General features: G+C 27.5%; 1 protein-coding gene across 2 annotated transcripts in view; it reads right to left on the bottom strand.

Annotated features, from left to right (window-relative positions):
- Nucleotides 1–6,474: 6,474 nt before the first annotated feature.
- Nucleotides 6,475–21,305, bottom strand: part of LOC111633736 (potassium voltage-gated channel protein eag-like) — a 69,932-nt gene continuing 55,101 nt past the window's right edge. Inside the window, exons 1-6 of one of the 2 annotated variants that reach the window (XM_023378345.1) lie at nt 17,322–17,775; nt 16,600–17,026; nt 15,880–16,079; nt 15,544–15,796; nt 8,279–8,475; nt 6,475–7,732 (exon numbers count right to left, since the gene is read on the bottom strand). In XM_023378345.1, the coding sequence (XP_023234113.1) occupies nt 6,728–7,732; nt 8,279–8,475; nt 15,544–15,796; nt 15,880–16,079; nt 16,600–17,026; nt 17,322–17,717 (2,478 nt within the window). In that variant the 5' untranslated portion in view covers nt 17,718–17,775 and the 3' untranslated portion in view covers nt 6,475–6,727. Of the gene's footprint in view, nt 7,733–8,278; nt 8,476–15,543; nt 15,797–15,879; nt 16,080–16,599; nt 17,027–17,321; nt 17,776–21,305 lie in introns of those variants that run through there. The other variant, XM_023378346.1, reaches the window with a different exon arrangement.

Below are 21,305 nucleotides of genomic sequence, written 5' to 3'. Positions count from 1 at the left end.
CTATATATATATATACAAACAAATAAAAATAAAAAAAATTGTTATATTTTTATTTTTGAAAATTTTTATTATATCAATGGTTTAATTAGTTCCTCGATTGTTTTTATGGAAAAAAAAATTATGGAAAAAAGTCGGAAATTATCATGAAGTTATTTCTTATGATAGAAATTAGATTTTTCTACATCTGCACTCTTTTCGCGAAAGTTTATGAAAATTTGATTAATAAATGTTCTTTTTTTAATTATTTGTATTTATTTATTTCATAGCTTTACCGCCTTTTATAACGTTTTTAATCTCGTTTTTCGTCTCTCAAAATGATTTTAAGAAAATTAAAATTGTTTATAAAGTAAATTTTAAAATTTTTTTCTCGATTTTTTATAATATATATATTTTTATTTGGTTAATTCCAATGATTTTATCGCGTCGCAACGTTACTTAATGGAATTATACTATTGTCGCGTGTAAAGCGTCGCGACGGCGCGACTTAATATATTAAATACTAGAATTTTAATAAAATGTTTAAAATTAAAGTTTGTTTATTTTCATTTTGTTTAACAAAAAAAATTTTTTAATCTTTTAAAAATATTTATTTAATTAGTAAAATCTTGTTTATTCTAAAAACACGATAGACCTTATACAATTTATAAGGTTAAATTCATCTTTGAAGGTCGAAATAAGACAAATGCCACACGAGCCACAATAGTTACACTCTTTAATAATAGCATTTTAAAAATATTTTTTGATGTATCGAGTCGCGTGTCACCGCATCACTATCCGAGATGAGATTCCGATACAAACAAATCATTGAAAATAAATAAATAAAAATTATAGAATATATTAAATAATTAAGTAAAATCAATTAGTACACAGACACAATATTAATTTTTGAATAACAGTTTTTATTCTTTCATAAAAGAGGTATATAAGATGCTATTTACAAGCGGGGAAGAATTTTTCGACGATGAAATATCGTGTATATTTTAATAATTCGCATTGATTTCCTATACAATTCCCAACTAGACTAATAATAAGTTTCAAAGTAAATCATTTTGTGCATAATTACAAGAGTGCGGTTCTAAAGTATACTCGAAAATGTCACAACCATTATCAAACCCGTTTCTAAAATTTGCATACATGATATACAATTACAAACTTTTACTTCATACTTTCCTCATTCACGCATCACTTTGCATTAATAATTCTTTCAAGTAACACGATAAAATTTTACTAAGAGAAAATGGATGATTACTAATCTAACAAAAAACAATTTTTTTTAATATTTGGACTGCGTTAATTAGCACAGTGAACCGATCTTTACTCCTATACAAGCATCAAAAAAGGGCACTTTGCATTTTCCTATTTGAAAAAAATTTTCAAAGAATTATAAAATTTTTTCCAGATAAAAATTCTTTAAAGAATATACTAAATTTTAAATTAAAATCTCTAAGAAAAAGGCGCACAAAAAAAAGAAACCATTCCAATTCGTTCTCTCTACATAATTTTTTAAAATAAGATTCAACTACTTCTTGGAAAAAGGTTCACAACTCACAATTTTTTAAACATTCACACACCCTCTGCAAGAATGTGTTTAAGAAAATATATATTAATTATAAGACTATTTACATCGTTCTCGAAATATTCGAGTATTTTTTTTAAAAGAAAAAAAAAACCGTATCTAAATTTAGATTCTATCTCGTGGAAGTTTTATATATTCTCCTCTCCCTCCTATATATAATAAATTAATATTTACAAGAGAGTCGCTCAAAATAGGAAAAAAACCTTACTAAATGTATGCATATTCCCTTCTTTCTATATCTTGTGCAATAAGGAAAACTTACCGAAAATAATTAACATATCCAGGGCTTTACTGGAAGATAGTTCCTAGTGTATACCACTAGGTTAAATTAAAAAAAAAGCATAACATATTGCTTATGCTCAGTATTGATAAAACACCTAACTTTACAAGCTCATGTTGTACAGGTGGAAGGGAATCTTGAAGTTCACTGTGATGTGTTCAGTGAAGGATTTTGGTTAGGTTAGGCACGTAGGCTATTGCTAAGGGACTTCTCTCGTCCTATAAAGGATAATAAAGGACAGGATATGCCTATTATTTAATGGTTTATGATGATAATGTGGCACTCGCACCTCGTTCCAGTGCAGCCCTGAATATAGCTATTCTTAAATTGTTTTTTTTTATATTTTAATTTTTGTTATCTATAATATCTAATAGATTCGTACTATTTTCTATAATATTTTAAAACTATTTAAAGTATCAACGATTAAATATAATTTTTTCCAGAAAAAAAAGGAAAAAGTAATTTTAATTAATGACATATATTTACAAAGTTTTTATGGTGAGCTTTATGAAGATATGAAAAAATTGATATGCACCACATCCCATTTTCCCTGGAACGCTTATCCGAAGACTAGAGGAAAAAAGTCTTCGAAAATGAAAAATGTGATTAAACATGGTCCCACATTAAGCTGAGAGTATGAAAAGAAGCAAAGACTTTTATTTATTTATGATTTTTTTATTAATATTTTTGTTAGAATAAACTTTTTTTTTTAATTTATTAAAGCATGCAATATGAGAGTAAATGGGAATAGTAAAGGAATTGTTATGCTGGACTGCATAGATTTATTTATTTTATTTTTTAGAGGATGTTTGCATCCATAGTAATGCATTCAGTTAAAACTGTTGAAGATGCGAAAATTACGAGAATTCCCATAAATGTTTTGATTATTTATATATTTATTTATTTATTTATTTTTTATTCCTAACTCTCAAAAACTCAAGAAGGAACAATATAAATATAGAACTAAAATTTGCATAATGAAATATCACAATGGGAGTGTTTATCATATTATTTTTGAGCTAAATTATAGGTATTTCTCTCTCTCTCTCTCTCTCTCTCTCTTTAAAAATCCTCAGACTATGGAGGGAAAAGAAGTAAACTAAATGAAATTTTTCTTATATTTATATTTTTGTTTATTGAATGGCTGTTTCGATCTCATTTCATGGCTCCATGCTATTTTGAGAATTATCCAGCTGTGCGTGTTAGAATTGTGCGGATGGGATAAACTTCAAGTGGGATAAAATAATATAAAATGACGTTCGTCATCTCTATTTGGGAGTGTGATAATTATATAAGCTAAATTAGCATTTATGAAAAATAGACCTTTACACAAGATTAAAATTTTTTTAAAAGTTTAGAAGTTTTCTAAACATAAAGAAGATGCGGTTTCATTACTCGAGTATGGAGTATAATTCTTAATATTTTTAATTGCTTACAGTTAATTAAATTTTCTAACAATTTTAAATCGATTAAAAATATATATAAATATTTTAAAACTTAATAACGATTGAAAGAAATTCAGATACGAGGCATTCTTTATGCATTAATTAAGCCTTCAAGTTGCTCTCTTTTTCATCACAGTGATCATTACGACATGATTAGCCATTCTGATTAATGGAAGCAGATTATGATAATAACTAAATATTTATAATAACATTCAAACTATCTAATAATAAAAATGGAAGAAAATTATAATAATGACATTCAGATAGAAGAATTAAGCAGAGTGCCTCAATAGAAAACATAGGATTAATGTAAGATTTAATGTATGAAGAATTTAAATTATTTTTGATTTTATTACATGGATGAAAGGATTTCAAGGTTTGAATAAGTACTTTTTGTCTGGTAATCCGTAAGTCAACAACAGCAGTTAAGACATTAAGACTCAGAGTACATTAAAAAATATTCATGTCTTCGAAAGCTGTACTAGCACATCCCTATTTAGAATAATAAATATTCTAACTATTATTTAAGCTGTACAAGTTCCTCACGAGAAATAAATAATTTAAAAACATATACACACCATTTTAATTTAACAATTCTCCAAGTAAATTAATAAAATTATATTTTCAAAACATTAAAAATTACATTTTTGAATGTCTAAAAATTATTAAAAATCTAATTTACTATATTTTTTTCAGTTCGAAAGTTATTATGTTTCAATATTATAAATTTTAAAATTCGGAATTAAAACTGAGAAGAAGAAACTTTTTAAAAAGGAAACAAATCTAAAGAAAAGTAAATTAATTTTTAATAAATCTCTGAATTGCATGTCTTTGTAAAGTGTTGTAGTACTTTACTACTACCATTCATCAATTATTAAATCTTATTAATAATTAATTTTTAATAAATTTAAAAACATCTAAGCAAAGGAAAAATAAGACTAAATTTTGTAACAATAATAATAAAATCGTTTTAGTAAATTCATTGCGCTACCAGAGCAACAATCTTCATTTGATTCATTACTTCTCGAGATTTATCTTCGATTTCAATATATTTTGTATCAGGTTAAAGTTTTCATTCTTTGCTTTATATATATATATAATTATATGTATTCATATATGCATTTATTAAGTATTAACCTAAGCAGAAATAAATTATTTAATCGTGTAAAGTGCATATTTATTTATATTTTTGCATACTTAAGTATATAGTTTGCATATAAGTCTAGTTTTAAGTTATTTACGCTTTTTTAAATTTAAAATTTTGAGTTTATCAAGGATATATACGAATAAAACTAACATTAAATCGTGATAATAATTTAATTGTTTTTATATAATTTTTTAAAATCAACGTTTTTAATAAGAAGTAAATCTACCCTTGAGTCTAAACAACAACGTATGGAACTTAAACAAATCGCCCTTGTTAACCACATAATCAGTTTTATAAATTGGAACAAGCTTTAATAATGGAATCTGATGATAAGAAATATTGTATTACCTAAATTTATTGAAATAAATTAAAATAATTAATAAATATGTTCTTAAGGCTCGGAAGAATCACAGATAAAAAGAGGTTAGATGAATCGAGACATTAGTTAGTAAAGTTATGTTTCCTTTCATAAACAGAAAAGAGAAAAATTTATGTACATATTTAAGAAATTAAAAAAATAAACTAAAAGTGACTCGTTTCACATTCATTATTTTTAAACAGGAACTTTATAATGCGAGATGTATCTAGAGAGAAATTGCGCTCTTGAATTTTAAAACGAAACAAGAGAGGTCAAAAACATTCAAGTAAAAAAACAGCACCATACTAAATTCTATTAAATTTCTTTACGCTTATGCTCTAACTTTCCTTTTTTTGCAGTTTTTTTCTAACTTAATTCTTTAGATCAATCTGGGGAGACCGGTAGAATGCTAAAAATGTTTACTCTTAAATAGACTCTACACTTAAGAGACGTAAATATTTCTTCGGTTTTTTTTAATATATAATTTCAAGATATGTAATTTGTTTGTGGTATTTTAAACTTCTAAGAATTTTTTTTTTCATAAAAATATAAAATTACCCTTTTAAATATTTTAATAATTAAAGATGCTATTTTTAAATACAATCTAGATCAAGAAAGATGAATAGAATGTTAAGAGTATAAAAAAGGATTTGAATTTTTTTATATATGTATATATTTTTAAATACAGAAATTTATTATTTGAAAAATATATAAAATTCTATATTCTAATTTAATTTAATCAATTTTAAGTAGAAGAAAGTAATTAGAAAAAGAGGCTCAGTCGCGACATTCGCGAAAAAACAGAAGAAAAACATTAATTGAAATTTATATACATTATTCAGCATATAACTGTTATATTTTAAAATAGTTTTCTAATTATATTTTAAAAAGTTAATTAATAATTTGTATTATAAATTCTCCTAACTGGATTATAATGATATTGATTTGTTAGTGAGCGCGACCCGTTGCTTTCGCTTCTTAATGGAGGAGGATGTAAGAAACATTAAATGCGTCCGGTCTCCCCTTTTCACCCGAATTATTTCCATTTAAAGTTAACTGTCCAACATTTTTCTCTCTTTAACCTTTCACAAAATAAACAAAAAGCCAATTATTACTTCGAACACAGCTCTTCACTTATTGACAAGGTGGGCATTGCTTCTTCGCGTTAATACCCGACTCTAGTAGGAAAGAATCACATTTATATTAAGGCCATGTCGACAAGGCGACAGACAAACAGATTGTCTTCACCTAATATCCACTAATAGGTCTATTTTTTCTATACAATATCTATGGACGGTATGTCAGCTAAATCAGTAGCAATAATGAGAAGAAACGAAACGTAATACAGAGAAAGGCCCCATGTACTACTGTCTGTTCCTTCAAAAAAGAGTTTTTCTTCAGTTGTTACACCATTAGAATAAAGTTATAAATGTTTTCGACAACGTAAAACATTTAATAACAATAAAAAAGTCTAAAAAACATTTAGTTTATGAATTAAAATTTAAGAATCTTTTCTTATCTTTCTTTTCATTTTTTACCATTTTTAATTAATCTTAGAATTTAAAAATTAATTTTGTTTTTTGGGCTTTATTCTAAAGGTGTAATTTATAACAGTATCCTTGCAATAAATTTTCCTATAAAGGCCTGAAAGAGATTTTTTTACGATATTTACTTCTCAAAATATAATTATTATTTTTCCTTTTTTTTTTAATTTTTAAATGGACAAAATTGAAATTCTATTTTGGACTTCTTTTTTAAAATCTAGTTACTCTCAACCTTATGCACGGGGTTGGAGAGATCTAGAAGAAAATGGCCAAGAAAGGTTCCTTTATTGCATTTGTTTGGAACCCTGGAGTTTTGCAAAAGAAGAAATTTGCAATTTCAGGCCTTAATAGTTAGTTAAGCCTTTGCTAAAAAGATCTTACTGTGGATCTTTTTCTTGCTCGTACAATTCCTTATTAGTGCTGTCCCTGTCCAGTTCCTCAATCTCGTTTTCGAGCATTGCCCTCATATCTGTAGGCGAAGATTGAGAAACTGGACCTTTATTCTTCGTTTTTCCCTTCTTCTTGGATCCTCCGTGAGTGCCACGCTCACAACCTTCTTTCTTGCTTCCAGCTTTGCTGCACGTATGTCTCGTATGATCTCCAACGTTTCTCAACACCAAAGTATTTGATTCAAAACGCGGTACATGGTGAATTAATTCACCAATGTGATCGTCTATCCTCGTAATTTTGTTGTTGAGTCGTTGAATTTCGAGCTTAAGATCTATTCGAAGATCCATTAAATTTGCGACGATTTGCTGATAGTCCGAACTGTTACGTTGATGCAGAAAGTCACAAGTTTGCATTGAGTCCGCACTTTGTTCTTGTTGTGACGTTTGTTTCTGCAGAGAAAAGATTGCTAAATCTTTATCAGACTTGGAATCTTCATTATCCACATCGCCACTTTCCGATTTATCCATCAGTTTGGCCCACTTACTACCTTTACCTTTGATAGGAGGTATAGCACCAATTACTTTTTTGTTGTCCAATTTATTCCCACCTTCATTAAAATATTGATTTTCCTTATTTTCCAAACTAGTTTCGTCGGCTATAAGACTCCATCTACTAGAATTACGACCACTTCCATTCTTCAGTTCTGTACCTTCTGAAGAATGACTCTCTCGACCTGTTTTCCTGCTGTTTTCACTATTGATGTCTATCTGACTTGAAGTGGGTCCTTCTCCTTTCTCCAAATCTGGAGATGGTAATGCAGCAACTTGATTAGAGCTTCCGGGCCTGTTGTTTGTTTCTGATCCATTCTTGCGGAACTTCGAGAAGATTTTCCTAACCAAATGGTCCTGGGAGATCTCTTGCAAAGGTTCGCTTTTCTTTCGGTCAGCCAATTCTCTTTCTCGCTTTACATCAGCGACTTTTCGAAAGATTAACTGAAAAATTTAAATATAAATATTTCAGTATTTGATATAATTTTCATTAATTTTAACATGATAAATTTTAAGAACATGACACAAATGAAAAGAAGAAGAATATAATTGGGCCATCCCCTATTATTTTCCAAGCGATATCAATAATTTACTTAACTTTCATTCCTCTCAGCAATTTTTGAGAGAGTAAACTTAATAATTTTACGTATAAGAAGAGTATAAATAATAACCAAATCGTTTAAATTCTCATATTAATTCAGAAAATAATTTAATGGATTATCATCAGGTATAATTACGCATCGAGTTAACAGATTATTATCAGTAAGATAAACCGTTTACTGCATTAATGTTATGAACATTTCATCTTATCTGATGATAATAATTTTGAAAATGAAAATTTAAATTGTCATCACAGTAAAATAGACAAACTAATGTTAAAATTTTGTCTAAAATTATCCATTAAATATCTTAAATAGCAACGATCATGAGAGGTTAATGAAATATCATTTAGAAGCATTCCAAAACTTGATATTTATAACATATACTTACTCGATGCCTAAGATTATATGTCAAAACTAAGTTGCGAGCGAAGGAATTGGCGAAAGCATGATAGAAATTTAACACTTCTAGTAATTTATCTCTCTTAATTGCGTGCAGGTCGCAATATGTAAGACCTCTTACATTTGCACAAGATTGACCAATTGTCGGTTCCTTCCAAAAAGAATCGCCAAATACGTCTCCTTTGCCTGAAACGAAACATAACCATGACAATATTTTAAAAAAATCATTCTCAATATTATTTATTCTTCGAAAATCTAGCATCTTAATAATTAAGAAACAGTCTTAATTATACCATACTAAAATTAATAATAAATATTATCAATAATGAATTCTAATCATTTTTAACTTCGAAAAACTTATTAATTTATCCGAAAAATAAAACTAATTTTTAAAATAATCTTTATTTTTAATTAATGAGGCGCCTCTTTATCATAGAAAAGTTAATTGCTGTTTAATAAAAAAAATCGTTGTACCTAATTAAAAAAGATAATCGAATAAAGATTTAATTNATAGCTTTACCGCCTTTTATAACGTTTTTAATCTCGTTTTTCGTCTCTCAAAATGATTTTAAGAAAATTAAAATTGTTTATAAAGTAAATTTTAAAATTTTTTTCTCGATTTTTTATAATATATATATTTTTATTTGGTTAATTCCAATGATTTTATCGCGTCGCAACGTTACTTAATGGAATTATACTATTGTCGCGTGTAAAGCGTCGCGACGGCGCGACTTAATATATTAAATACTAGAATTTTAATAAAATGTTTAAAATTAAAGTTTGTTTATTTTCATTTTGTTTAACAAAAAAAATTTTTTAATCTTTTAAAAATATTTATTTAATTAGTAAAATCTTGTTTATTCTAAAAACACGATAGACCTTATACAATTTATAAGGTTAAATTCATCTTTGAAGGTCGAAATAAGACAAATGCCACACGAGCCACAATAGTTACACTCTTTAATAATAGCATTTTAAAAATATTTTTTGATGTATCGAGTCGCGTGTCACCGCATCACTATCCGAGATGAGATTCCGATACAAACAAATCATTGAAAATAAATAAATAAAAATTATAGAATATATTAAATAATTAAGTAAAATCAATTAGTACACAGACACAATATTAATTTTTGAATAACAGTTTTTATTCTTTCATAAAAGAGGTATATAAGATGCTATTTACAAGCGGGGAAGAATTTTTCGACGATGAAATATCGTGTATATTTTAATAATTCGCATTGATTTCCTATACAATTCCCAACTAGACTAATAATAAATTTCAAAGTAAATCATTTTGTGCATAATTACAAGAGTGCGGTTCTAAAGTATACTCGAAAATGTCACAACCATTATCAAACCCGTTTCTAAAATTTGCATACATGATATACAATTACAAACTTTTACTTCATACTTTCCTCATTCACGCATCACTTTGCATTAATAATTCTTTCAAGTAACACGATAAAATTTTACTAAGAGAAAATGGATGATTACTAATCTAACAAAAAACAATTTTTTTTAATATTTGGACTGCGTTAATTAGCACAGTGAACCGATCTTTACTCCTATACAAGCATCAAAAAAGGGCACTTTGCATTTTCCTATTTGAAAAAAATTTTCAAAGAATTATAAAATTTTTTCCAGATAAAAATTCTTTAAAGAATATACTAAATTTTAAATTAAAATCTCTAAGAAAAAGGCGCACAAAAAAAAGAAACCATTCCAATTCGTTCTCTCTACATAATTTTTTAAAATAAGATTCAACTACTTCTTGGAAAAAGGTTCACAACTCACAATTTTTTAAACATTCACACACCCTCTGCAAGAATGTGTTTAAGAAAATATATATTAATTATAAGACTATTTACATCGTTCTCGAAATATTCGAGTATTTTTTTTAAAAGAAAAAAAAAACCGTATCTAAATTTAGATTCTATCTCGTGGAAGTTTTATATATTCTCCTCTCCCTCCTATATATAATAAATTAATATTTACAAGAGAGTCGCTCAAAATAGGAAAAAAACCTTACTAAATGTATGCATATTCCCTTCTTTCTATATCTTGTGCAATAAGGAAAACTTACCGAAAATAATTAACATATCCAGGGCTTTACTGGAAGATAGTTCCTAGTGTATACCACTAGGTTAAATTAAAAAAAAAGCATAACATATTGCTTATGCTCAGTATTGATAAAACACCTAACTTTACAAGCTCATGTTGTACAGGTGGAAGGGAATCTTGAAGTTCACTGTGATGTGTTCAGTGAAGGATTTTGGTTAGGTTAGGCACGTAGGCTATTGCTAAGGGACTTCTCTCGTCCTATAAAGGATAATAAAGGACAGGATATGCCTATTATTTAATGGTTTATGATGATAATGTGGCACTCGCACCTCGTTCCAGTGCAGCCCTGAATATAGCTATTCTTAAATTGTTTTTTTTTATATTTTAATTTTTGTTATCTATAATATCTAATAGATTCGTACTATTTTCTATAATATTTTAAAACTATTTAAAGTATCAACGATTAAATATAATTTTTTCCAGAAAAAAAAGGAAAAAGTAATTTTAATTAATGACATATATTTACAAAGTTTTTATGGTGAGCTTTATGAAGATATGAAAAAATTGATATGCACCACATCCCATTTTCCCTGGAACGCTTATCCGAAGACTAGAGGAAAAAAGTCTTCGAAAATGAAAAATGTGATTAAACATGGTCCCACATTAAGCTGAGAGTATGAAAAGAAGCAAAGACTTTTATTTATTTATGATTTTTTTATTAATATTTTTGTTAGAATAAACTTTTTTTTTAATTTATTAAAGCATGCAATATGAGAGTAAATGGGAATAGTAAAGGAATTGTTATGCTGGACTGCATAGATTTATTTATTTTATTTTTTAGAGGATGTTTGCATCCATAGTAATGCATTCAGTTAAAACTGTTGAAGATGCGAAAATTACGAGAATTCCCATAAATGTTTTGATTATTTATATATTTATTTATTTATTTATTTTTTATTCCTAACTCTCAAAAACTCAAGAAGGAACAATATAAATATAGAACTAAAATTTGCATAATGAAATATCACAATGGGAGTGTTTATCATATTATTTTTGAGCTAAATTATAGGTATTTCTCTCTCTCTCTCTCTCTCTCTCTCTTTAAAAATCCTCAGACTATGGAGGGAAAAGAAGTAAACTAAATGAAATTTTTCTTATATTTATATTTTTGTTTATTGAATGGCTGTTTCGATCTCATTTCATGGCTCCATGCTATTTTGAGAATTATCCAGCTGTGCGTGTTAGAATTGTGCGGATGGGATAAACTTCAAGTGGGATAAAATAATATAAAATGACGTTCGTCATCTCTATTTGGGAGTGTGATAATTATATAAGCTAAATTAGCATTTATGAAAAATAGACCTTTACACAAGATTAAAATTTTTTTAAAAGTTTAGAAGTTTTCTAAACATAAAGAAGATGCGGTTTCATTACTCGAGTATGGAGTATAATTCTTAATATTTTTAATTGCTTACAGTTAATTAAATTTTCTAACAATTTTAAATCGATTAAAAATATATATTATATATCTGTATTATATGAAAAAGCATTATTGATGTACAGGATGTCCCAAAAGTCGAGATACATAGGAAAATTGGATCATAAGTTTCCAGGTTAATTAATGAATTGATCATCGTAGTCTCCAGACCTTAATTCCCTGACTTTTGTCTGTGTATTTGAAGTCTTTGGTGTGCCAGGAAAAGATTCAAAACATGGATCATTCTAATGGAATTCCTTTAGATAATACATTTGATGTTTCAATTAGGTGCATAACATTTGATATGTTAACATGAGTTTAGCTTAAGCGCATTCGTATATTTGGAAAGAAATAGCCGATATGTAAAAATAGTTTTATCGTGTAATTAAAGTTACATTTCTCTAATAAATGTTAAATTTTCCTATGTATCGCTACTTTTCGGGCACCTTGTAAGTTTTTGCTCTAGGATGCTAAAAGCTAAGTTACTTTTAGTCATAATATATCAATTATACGAAAAATAAAAGATTATAATAATTTATTAAGGTATTAAAGTTACTACTAGTTAACTTTAAAAGTGCTAAAGATCACACAATAAGCCAAACAAAGCGGTATCATAAACGTAAGTAAAATTCATATCGGTTTATAATGAAAGAAAAATTTTAAAAAATAAGTGAATCTCATTAAATTAACTTCAAGAACGATAAAAACATATTTAATCAATAAAATTTTAATTTACTTCATGTAAATCAGAGAAATACACCATTTAAGCAGAGCAATCAATTCTTCATTAATACAAGTTATCTTTATTCCATTTCGGGAAATATCCACGGTAATTCAGCTGAAACACATTAATCGCATGTTTGATACATTCTGGAGGCAATATACTAAAAGCACCACCTGCAGAAACATTATACGCGTGACCTACTTTGCCCCAAATGAGATGTTCGAATAGCCCACTAAGAAAGTTGAACGTTGAAAGTAAAGTAACCTGTAGTAAAGTATTTATAGACAGAACTTGCCTCGTCTGTGATTACACCCTGTGATTTTTTTTTCACGAAATTACAATATAATGAAACTAAGAATCCTTTGTGAGGTATGAACTCAAAAAAAAAATTCATACCATCTGCCATCACGTTTATATCTATAAAGTTATAAAATATCCTTTTATTTCTCTATTAGTATTTCATTATGAAAAAGCTGCTATTTTTATCTCATTTCTATGATATTTCTTTTGTTAGAATGAATCGAAAAATTCACTTTTGATACTCCTATTATCAAACTTTTATATATATATTTTTCTATTCTTTTACTCCATTTCTTTGTTGTAAAAATCTAATAATTTAGCCATTTTTTCAAATACTCTTCTTATATTAATGCTTCTATAGAGTTGATATAGCTTATAAAGAACTACAGACAAATATATGAGTAAATAAGCTCACTTGTCAGAGAAATGTGGTTAGAAGTTCAATTCAATAAAATAAAATGGAAAGCGACTGAGAACAAAAGAATTCTGCCATGATGAATGAAAGACGTTTAGAACATTGCAGGAGGTTTAAATGTAAGAATTTTTATAGTTAAATTAAATTATCATATAAGTCTTTGGCGTGTTTTACATGTTTATCATTCTGATGAAGTTAAATGGGTTTCATTTGAAACAGTTTTAAGCTATGAAATTTATTTGCACATAAAAATTGAATTTTGAATATAAAAAGGCATTTAAATAAATAGTAGAATCAAATAAAATATACATCCATTTATTTATATAACGTGTCGTAATGTGTAGTGTGGAATTTAACAAAAATAAATAAATAATAAAAAATGCTGGCTTACATTTAATAGCATCCCTCATTCTCATAACCTTTAGAACATTAAAAAACATGAATTTTTTATACACTCTAAACGCCAATGTATTCATTTTTTCTTGCTTAAAATGCTTGTTTATTGTAATTAATTTTTTTCTCAAATAAACTGCAGAAAAGATTAATTAGTACAGATATAATTAAACGTATGTAAGATGACTTTAAACACAAAGAGAAACAGTCCTTTTTCCAGTCTAAAAGAAGGGCTGAAGGACTATTCTTCATTGTGTTCAAAATCAGTTTATACATGATGAATACTTTCCAGCGTCCGAAGACACAATTAAAATTAATTCGACGAAAATTAAGCATAAAAACGTGCAAATGATACTATTCATGTGTTCTTTATCAGCAAAAATATAATTAGAAGTGTTTATTCTGCTTGAAAAACACAGATTTAACATTAGATAATAACATAAAATAGGAAGATTCTTTAATAAATACAAAGGAATTGTAAATAGTTTTGATCATATGAAAAGAAATAAATAAAAATTCTAATATTAAATTGAATCTAATTACAGTACAAGAGAGTATTAATTAAGAATAATAATTCATAGAGAAATTGAGAAGGATAATTCAAACACTTTATGAGTAATTAATTTTTCGTAATTTTTCCATAAAATGAATCCAAAAGTTTAGTTGATCGAAAGACGTTTGTACTGATAGATGATATATTAAATATACTAAACTTCCAAATGCTCTAATTTAGCTAAAAGAAAGTTCCTAAAAGATTCTCCTCCTCCTCCTCCTCTTTAGCACTTAAATATTCCATTAATACACTATCATATATTCATAATATTCATGAACCGTTTGTTAAATGATTTATGAATTTTTATTCGTTACGGATATATAGATCAGTCAAGGCTCATTAAATTAGTCAGGAGACTAAGTGAAGATTAACACCGACCTTTTCAGTTTCGTGACGGATGAAATGAACATTTAACAGCATTATTCTCAAAAATCCCATCAAAGAAAGCAAACGCCCAGACACATGTAGATGATGAAACATCTTGCGATTGACCTTTGCAACGGAAACCCAACCCATACTTTACGATCTCCAGCATCCTTAATTATTGAACTATAAAAATTCGCAGAAAACCATTTTATCAAACTTTTAAACTTTTTATTCCGTTTAAACGATGCAAAAAAAAGGGAAAAAGACTAAAGCGCTTTTTTAAACTTTAACAATTTGAGATAAAGAAAATGTATTTTGCTGAAGATTTTTACTTTTCAGATTAGATTTCTCATATAAACTACGTTAAATTCACTTACAAAATTAATTAAAGATTGCATTTAGATGGTTAAATCGAGTTTGCTTATTGTTAATAAAAGAGGATGTTATAAAAGGCCATGTGTTGCTCAATCTTCAAAATGAAGGGAAATAAACCTATATGTTCTGAGATAATAAAAAACAAAAATTTAAAGATTTTTTTCAATTTTTCTTATATTTTTGCCATTGGAAACTTGTTAAACATATTTTATTTGAGAATCTGCAATTATTTTACAAATGTTATACATCATATTTAAGTATTCTCGCTAAATGTTAGATTAAATTTATAATTATATAAATAATTACTTTTTGAACTATATCATTATCGATTTTGTGTAAAAAAATTGATTTTGGTTTTAGTAAATTTAAAAATAAAAATAATAATACATCCACTTCCCGCAATTGACCTTCGCACCGGATTCTACTAAAATGATCATTTATGATTGTTTTTTTATAATGTAAAACGTGACGACCTTCTCCCGTCACGCAAAATTCGTATCGTTAGTTTGACATTTAGATAATCACGCAAAGAATTTTTTTCTATATTTTTATGTATTTTTTTCTATAAAACAAAATTCGGTATTTACCTAAAATAGCAACTACTTCGTCATCCTGTATAACCTCTAACGATCCAGTGACGACAAAGCACAGTGTATCTATACTTTCTCCAGTATGGTACAGCAAATCACCAGGTGCGCTGTGATCCATGCTGAAGTACATAGCAAGTGCTCTGAGGCAACCATCACTGGCAAGCCGAAAAGCTGGATGTTCGTTGAAAACTTTTCTGTTTAGATGGACACAGATGTCGGCTGTCATGTCTTTCGGACAGTAACTCAATACCTGGAAGAAAGAAATAATGTTGTAAATCAATCTCTGTCAGAAAAAAAGATATGATTTATGATTCTTTAAAACAAGGCAAATACTTTTTTCGTATCAATTCCTTTACTCATTGTCCAAGTGGAAACAACGTAATCCATAACTCGTTCGCTTAATGCTTTAGGCACCTCGTGGAGTTTCATAAATTCCCGCACGCTGTTAAGCATTTCGTGATATTTAGCTGTTGCTGATGTCATTTGTTGAATGATTGTTGTAACATGACCGAAAATTGTAGCGTAAAGAAGAGCTGTAAACGAATTTCCTCGTTTTAAAATGCGTTGTAATTACAAGGTAAACTATTGTTCACTAAGGTAACTTTATAAAATAGAAAATGAGATAAATTTAACCAAAAATTTACGTGAAAATAGACAGCATCATTCCAAAATAGATATAAAAATATATTCGATAGAAAAGTATTTGAAAACATTATTTTCTTAATGATTATTAATTGAAAATGTGGTTTACCTAACCGTAATTGCTTAAATTTGAAAATAATTTTAATAATAATCTCGAGAGAGAAATAATTAACAAAACTTTCTATTCATCATTGTTAGCAATTTTAGTTAAGAAAACTACATTCAAACGATTATAATTAAAATTCCTTTCAAATGATATTTAAATTCATTGCAGTTGACAAAAATCAAATATGAACAATATTAATAATAATTTTCATATTTAATTTTTTGTTTCTGTAATCTGATTGATAAGTTTGCTGTATCAATTTCGATTCATTATCTTAAAATATGACAAAGATTAATGCTAATTACCTCCGATGATCATCATGCAAATGGTGAAAACCTTCTCATTGTCAGTCTCAGCTGCAACGTTGCCAAACCCTACACTGGTCATGCACGTCATTGTGTAGTATAAAGCTGTAACGTACATGGTACCACGAGGAGGCCCATCCACTAATTCACCTTTCATAGTTTGATTAGAGATGCGAAAATGAAAATCTTTCATGGTTGTATTGGATAATTTCCATAACCAGCTATGAGTGCAATTGTTTTCGGCATCGCTACGTCCTATGCTATACCAAATACAAGCTAGCCAATGGGCTACTAACATGTAGAAGCAGAGAAGGAGAATTAACATGGCTGCACCGTACTCTAAATACCTATCTAACTTTCTTACAACTCTACCGAGTCGAAGTAGGCGAACCACTTTCAGGGCGCTGAAGAGGCTGCCGATTCCTTGCTATAAAATAAAATATTATTTATCTTCCAGACGTAATATGTAAAGTTTTAATAGAGAGATTGCGGCTGACGTTTTCAACGCGAAAACGTGTACGTCTGACGTTCAGCACCGCCATCCTGTAAGCCTAGAAATTTGACAATGGTGTATGATTTCATTGGTCGAGTATGATTTCATTGACGTTCCAAACGCCATTGTTAAACTTCTAGGCTTACAGGATGGCGGCGCTGAACGTCCGGCGTACACGTTTTCGCATTGAGAACGTCGGCCGCAACCTCGCTAATTACTCAGAACTTACATCGTCATCATGGTCAAAGGCATTGAAGACATCATAAGGTAGGCACGATAAGAGGTCAATAATAAACCAACTCTTCAAATAATTCATCCTGATGATTTTTGGGTCCGAAACAACTTCACCTCCAGGTCCGACAAATGTTGTGTGGAAATTCAACACGATGTCGATGAAAAAGATGACGTCCACGATGCTGTCCAACACCAGTAAAGTAACGTCTTCGCTCGTTTTATTTTTGAACGCAACGTTATAGGGCACCATAATGGCAGTGTAGAAGGTAAGGCATAGTATCACCCAATCCCAGATAGCTTTGAAGGCGCAATAATGGAGAAGAATATGGGGTGGAGTTTTGGGTGCTTCTTGACGGTATTGGGGCAGGACATCGGAATTCAAGCTTATCATCTGAAAACCATAAAACCTAAGTTAATAAATAGATATTACAAGTGAAAAAATTAATGGCGGTTTCTTACGTGAGCAATCTGCGATTGTTTGGCATTTTCGGACTTTATTGCAGGAATATGTGAAGAGAATTGTTGGACAAGGACTGAACGACTTCTGGTGACAGATCTCGCCAATCGAGCAAACTTACTAAGACCAACAGCTGCTAAAAAAATAATATTCAACAGCATCACATATCTGTTTGTAAACAAAATCATATAAATTAATAAATGAATACACACAGCTCCACAAAATCATCAATATAGAATTAATCGCAATTTATGTAAATTTGTCGATAAATTTTTTACATAAATTTGCATAATAGTTAGCTCATAACCATTTATATATAGTTGTATTAAGTTATTACGTATCCTATATTGATTTCGAAGCATATCCCTAGTTACAGTAAAGAAATATATGAATAAAATATAAGCAAATTGTAATATAAATTTATATGCTAATTAAAGAGGCAGAAATTCAATTATATAAAGTGTATTCTTTTGTAAAATTAAAAGATTTGTATCTGTATGAAAATTAGTAAAGTTTATTTTCGAATTTATTTACAAAAATTAAATATAAACTATTTAATTTTCCGTACAAGTGGAAAACCTTGTACTAATTTAAATAAATAAATAAATAAATAAAATACTTTAAAAAATGAACGACTGAAGTTTTATTCGAAATTTGAACATAATAAATAAACAATTTTTAAAATTTAATTATTTGATTAAAGTAATTTTAACATCATCAGCAGAATTTAACTTCATTCAGATCACATCTGTGATATATATACTTATATAAGTCAAAATATGTTTTTATGACTTTTATAAAAAGCTTTACTCTTCAAACTTTTTTGGAGTTGTTTCAATGGAAAAAGTTAATAAATTTTCCAAATATAGAAAAATATTCCAGGTGTTCATTCTTGAAATATTTGGATATATTCCAGAAATTTTTGAAATTTCAGCAAATCCAACATCCCAACTNAAATATTATAATTAAAATTTATTGAAAGAATATTTAATATTTTCAATAAACTTATTATATTTAAAATAAACTTGATTTTTATACTAATTCTTTAATCAGATATGTAATGAAGCCTCTGCTAGTATAACTCTCTTTGGTAAGGCTTTTGTTTCCCTATGTTCTCTTCAGTATTGAGTACTGAAGAAACTGTAGAGAGTAAAAGAAAATACTTCTGTATTCAGCACATATAAGAGAGTAAATGAAGATAAGACTATTATATAAATTGCTAACTTAATATCAAAGCAAACTCGAATTATTTCAAGAGATTATTAGAAGTTGGATGGAGAAAGTGCAGATTGCCACTTTCCATTATAATATTTGGTAAATATTGTTACATAAAACGCGTGACACAAGTTCTAATATCCAGAATGAATTAACAAATAATAGTAATAATAAACGTAATTTTATATTCCAGACTGTCAAGATATCTTTTTAATATTTAAATTCATGGATATTCTACAAGAAGACATTAAAAATATCTCGTAGATGCCAAATCATTCTACGTAGCAGATGTTTTCCAGAATAAAAGAGAAAGAAAATCTCGATGGCTTTCTGAATGGCATCACGCATTGTCCACTTGAATTATTGATAAATGTGGTCTATGTTAAACTCGGCTATATTTTAGACTGAGACGAAACGATTTATTCTCACGCCATACTTAAAAATTATTGTAAATTTTGGCATACAAATCTTTGTCAAATTTTGAAAATTTATAAAAGAAGGAGCGTTTTTATATAAGCAAGATAAATCTTTTATAAAAACAGAATTTTGTTATTACGTTTGATACAAATTATACTTCCTTAATGTTACTAAAAACTGTTTTGTTAAAATTTTCCATACGTTTTATATAAACATAAAAAAAATGAGCATCCTGACGTAAAGGAAAGGTGTCCTACAGACTAATTAAAGATCAATTCTTGGAGTAACGCCTTCTTTGTGTTGTAAATACTTCAGGATCATGAAAAGCACCATTTATATTGCATGGTCACTTTACTTCCCACACAAACCATCGCAGGAACAAGAATCAATAGAGTAGAATAACATTACGAGTTTCTTCAGGAAAGGTACATATATATATAATATTATCGATTATGAGATGGAAAATGGTTATAAATTTATATGTTACTGTTGCTTCGATCGATATAATAAATTCAAAATATTAATTATTTATGTTTTAAAAAAATTGCTTACGAGAAAAACTATATATTTAATTTACATTTACGTATTTATTTATATAAATAAAAAATATAAATTTTAGAATCGAATTTTTATAAAATACAAAATTCAATTTTGAAAAATTTGAAATTAATTATATAAAAAAATATATTTTTAATTAATTTTTCGAATATTTTATAAATAAGATCAATGTTATATTAAAAAATAAAGATTATACAAGTGAGGTTAGATTTAAATTTGATCCTATTTATCATGAATTACAAAAATACAGATCCTGTAATGAACAATCAGATAAAACAGAAAAATATTAAGTATTTATAATTAGTTTTTATTTAAGTGTGATTGCGTTAAATATATTGTAAATTATCTACGTATGGAGAGAAAATACAATAAAAATATTTTAATCTTACCTAATTAATTAAAATTATAATTTATATTATTTAATAATGTTTTTAATATGTAACAACAGTATTACTGTTGATAAGATGTAATAAATTGATGGTCAAATGACTTTTTTAGCTGTACGCGCGATAGCACAACTCGTCTTTCAGAATCAGATAATAAATAATTTTGTGTAATTAAATTTTTGAATATTTAAAACCAGTTTACGAAGAAAATTGTCAAATGTATTAAATTTAATTATCTGTGTAATTTTTTCGAAAGAATAAAAGGCATATGACGAGCATCTTATTTTCATTAACCAGATATCACTTTATTTATATTTAACATATAAAAAAATAAGATGTTAACATTTTAATATTAAATCACTAATCCATTTTTTTAAATTTTCCTTCATTGTAAACTAATAAAAGATTTTATTTTATTGTGATAACTCCTGTTTAAGTTGTTGTATAATCTTTAATTTTGCTTGAAAGCTAATGATTAACTTTAATATTTCTTTACTTATAGTTTATTATTTTTTTTTAGTTTATTTGTATATAGCTCATGTTTTGTTACTAGAAGCAGCTTAATTTTTATCAGAATAGAATCAAATCCTGCATTATTATGGTATATAGAAGAGTGAATTGAAGATTAAGAATAGTTTCTCTTATCAATGGAGAGAGTTAGTCTTTGTATTTTATCAGAGTTGGAAACAACGTAAGATTAGGAAACATTATTTATATTTGAATCTTAATAACTCGAATAAAATCTATTTTACTTTGTTAATTTATATTAATGATCTACAAGAATACACCACAGTTATCACTTATTATAATTTGAATTTGTTTTTTTAAATTTAAAACGTAATATTTGAGAGAATCCAAAATAAAAAAACATGCATTTGTAATCTATCTAATTCATCATTAAACTACGTTAAAATTATAATTAAAAAATAATGTTTCTGTAATATAT

The sequence above is a fragment of the Centruroides sculpturatus genome, unplaced genomic scaffold (genome assembly GCF_000671375.1).
Source record: "Centruroides sculpturatus isolate CEXI.00-Female unplaced genomic scaffold, Cexi_2.0 scaffold796, whole genome shotgun sequence".
In the NCBI taxonomy this organism is placed as follows: domain Eukaryota; kingdom Metazoa; phylum Arthropoda; class Arachnida; order Scorpiones; family Buthidae; genus Centruroides; species Centruroides sculpturatus.
The sequence above is the reverse complement of the archived record's forward strand: the minus strand, read 5'-3'. Positions and strand labels throughout refer to the sequence as shown.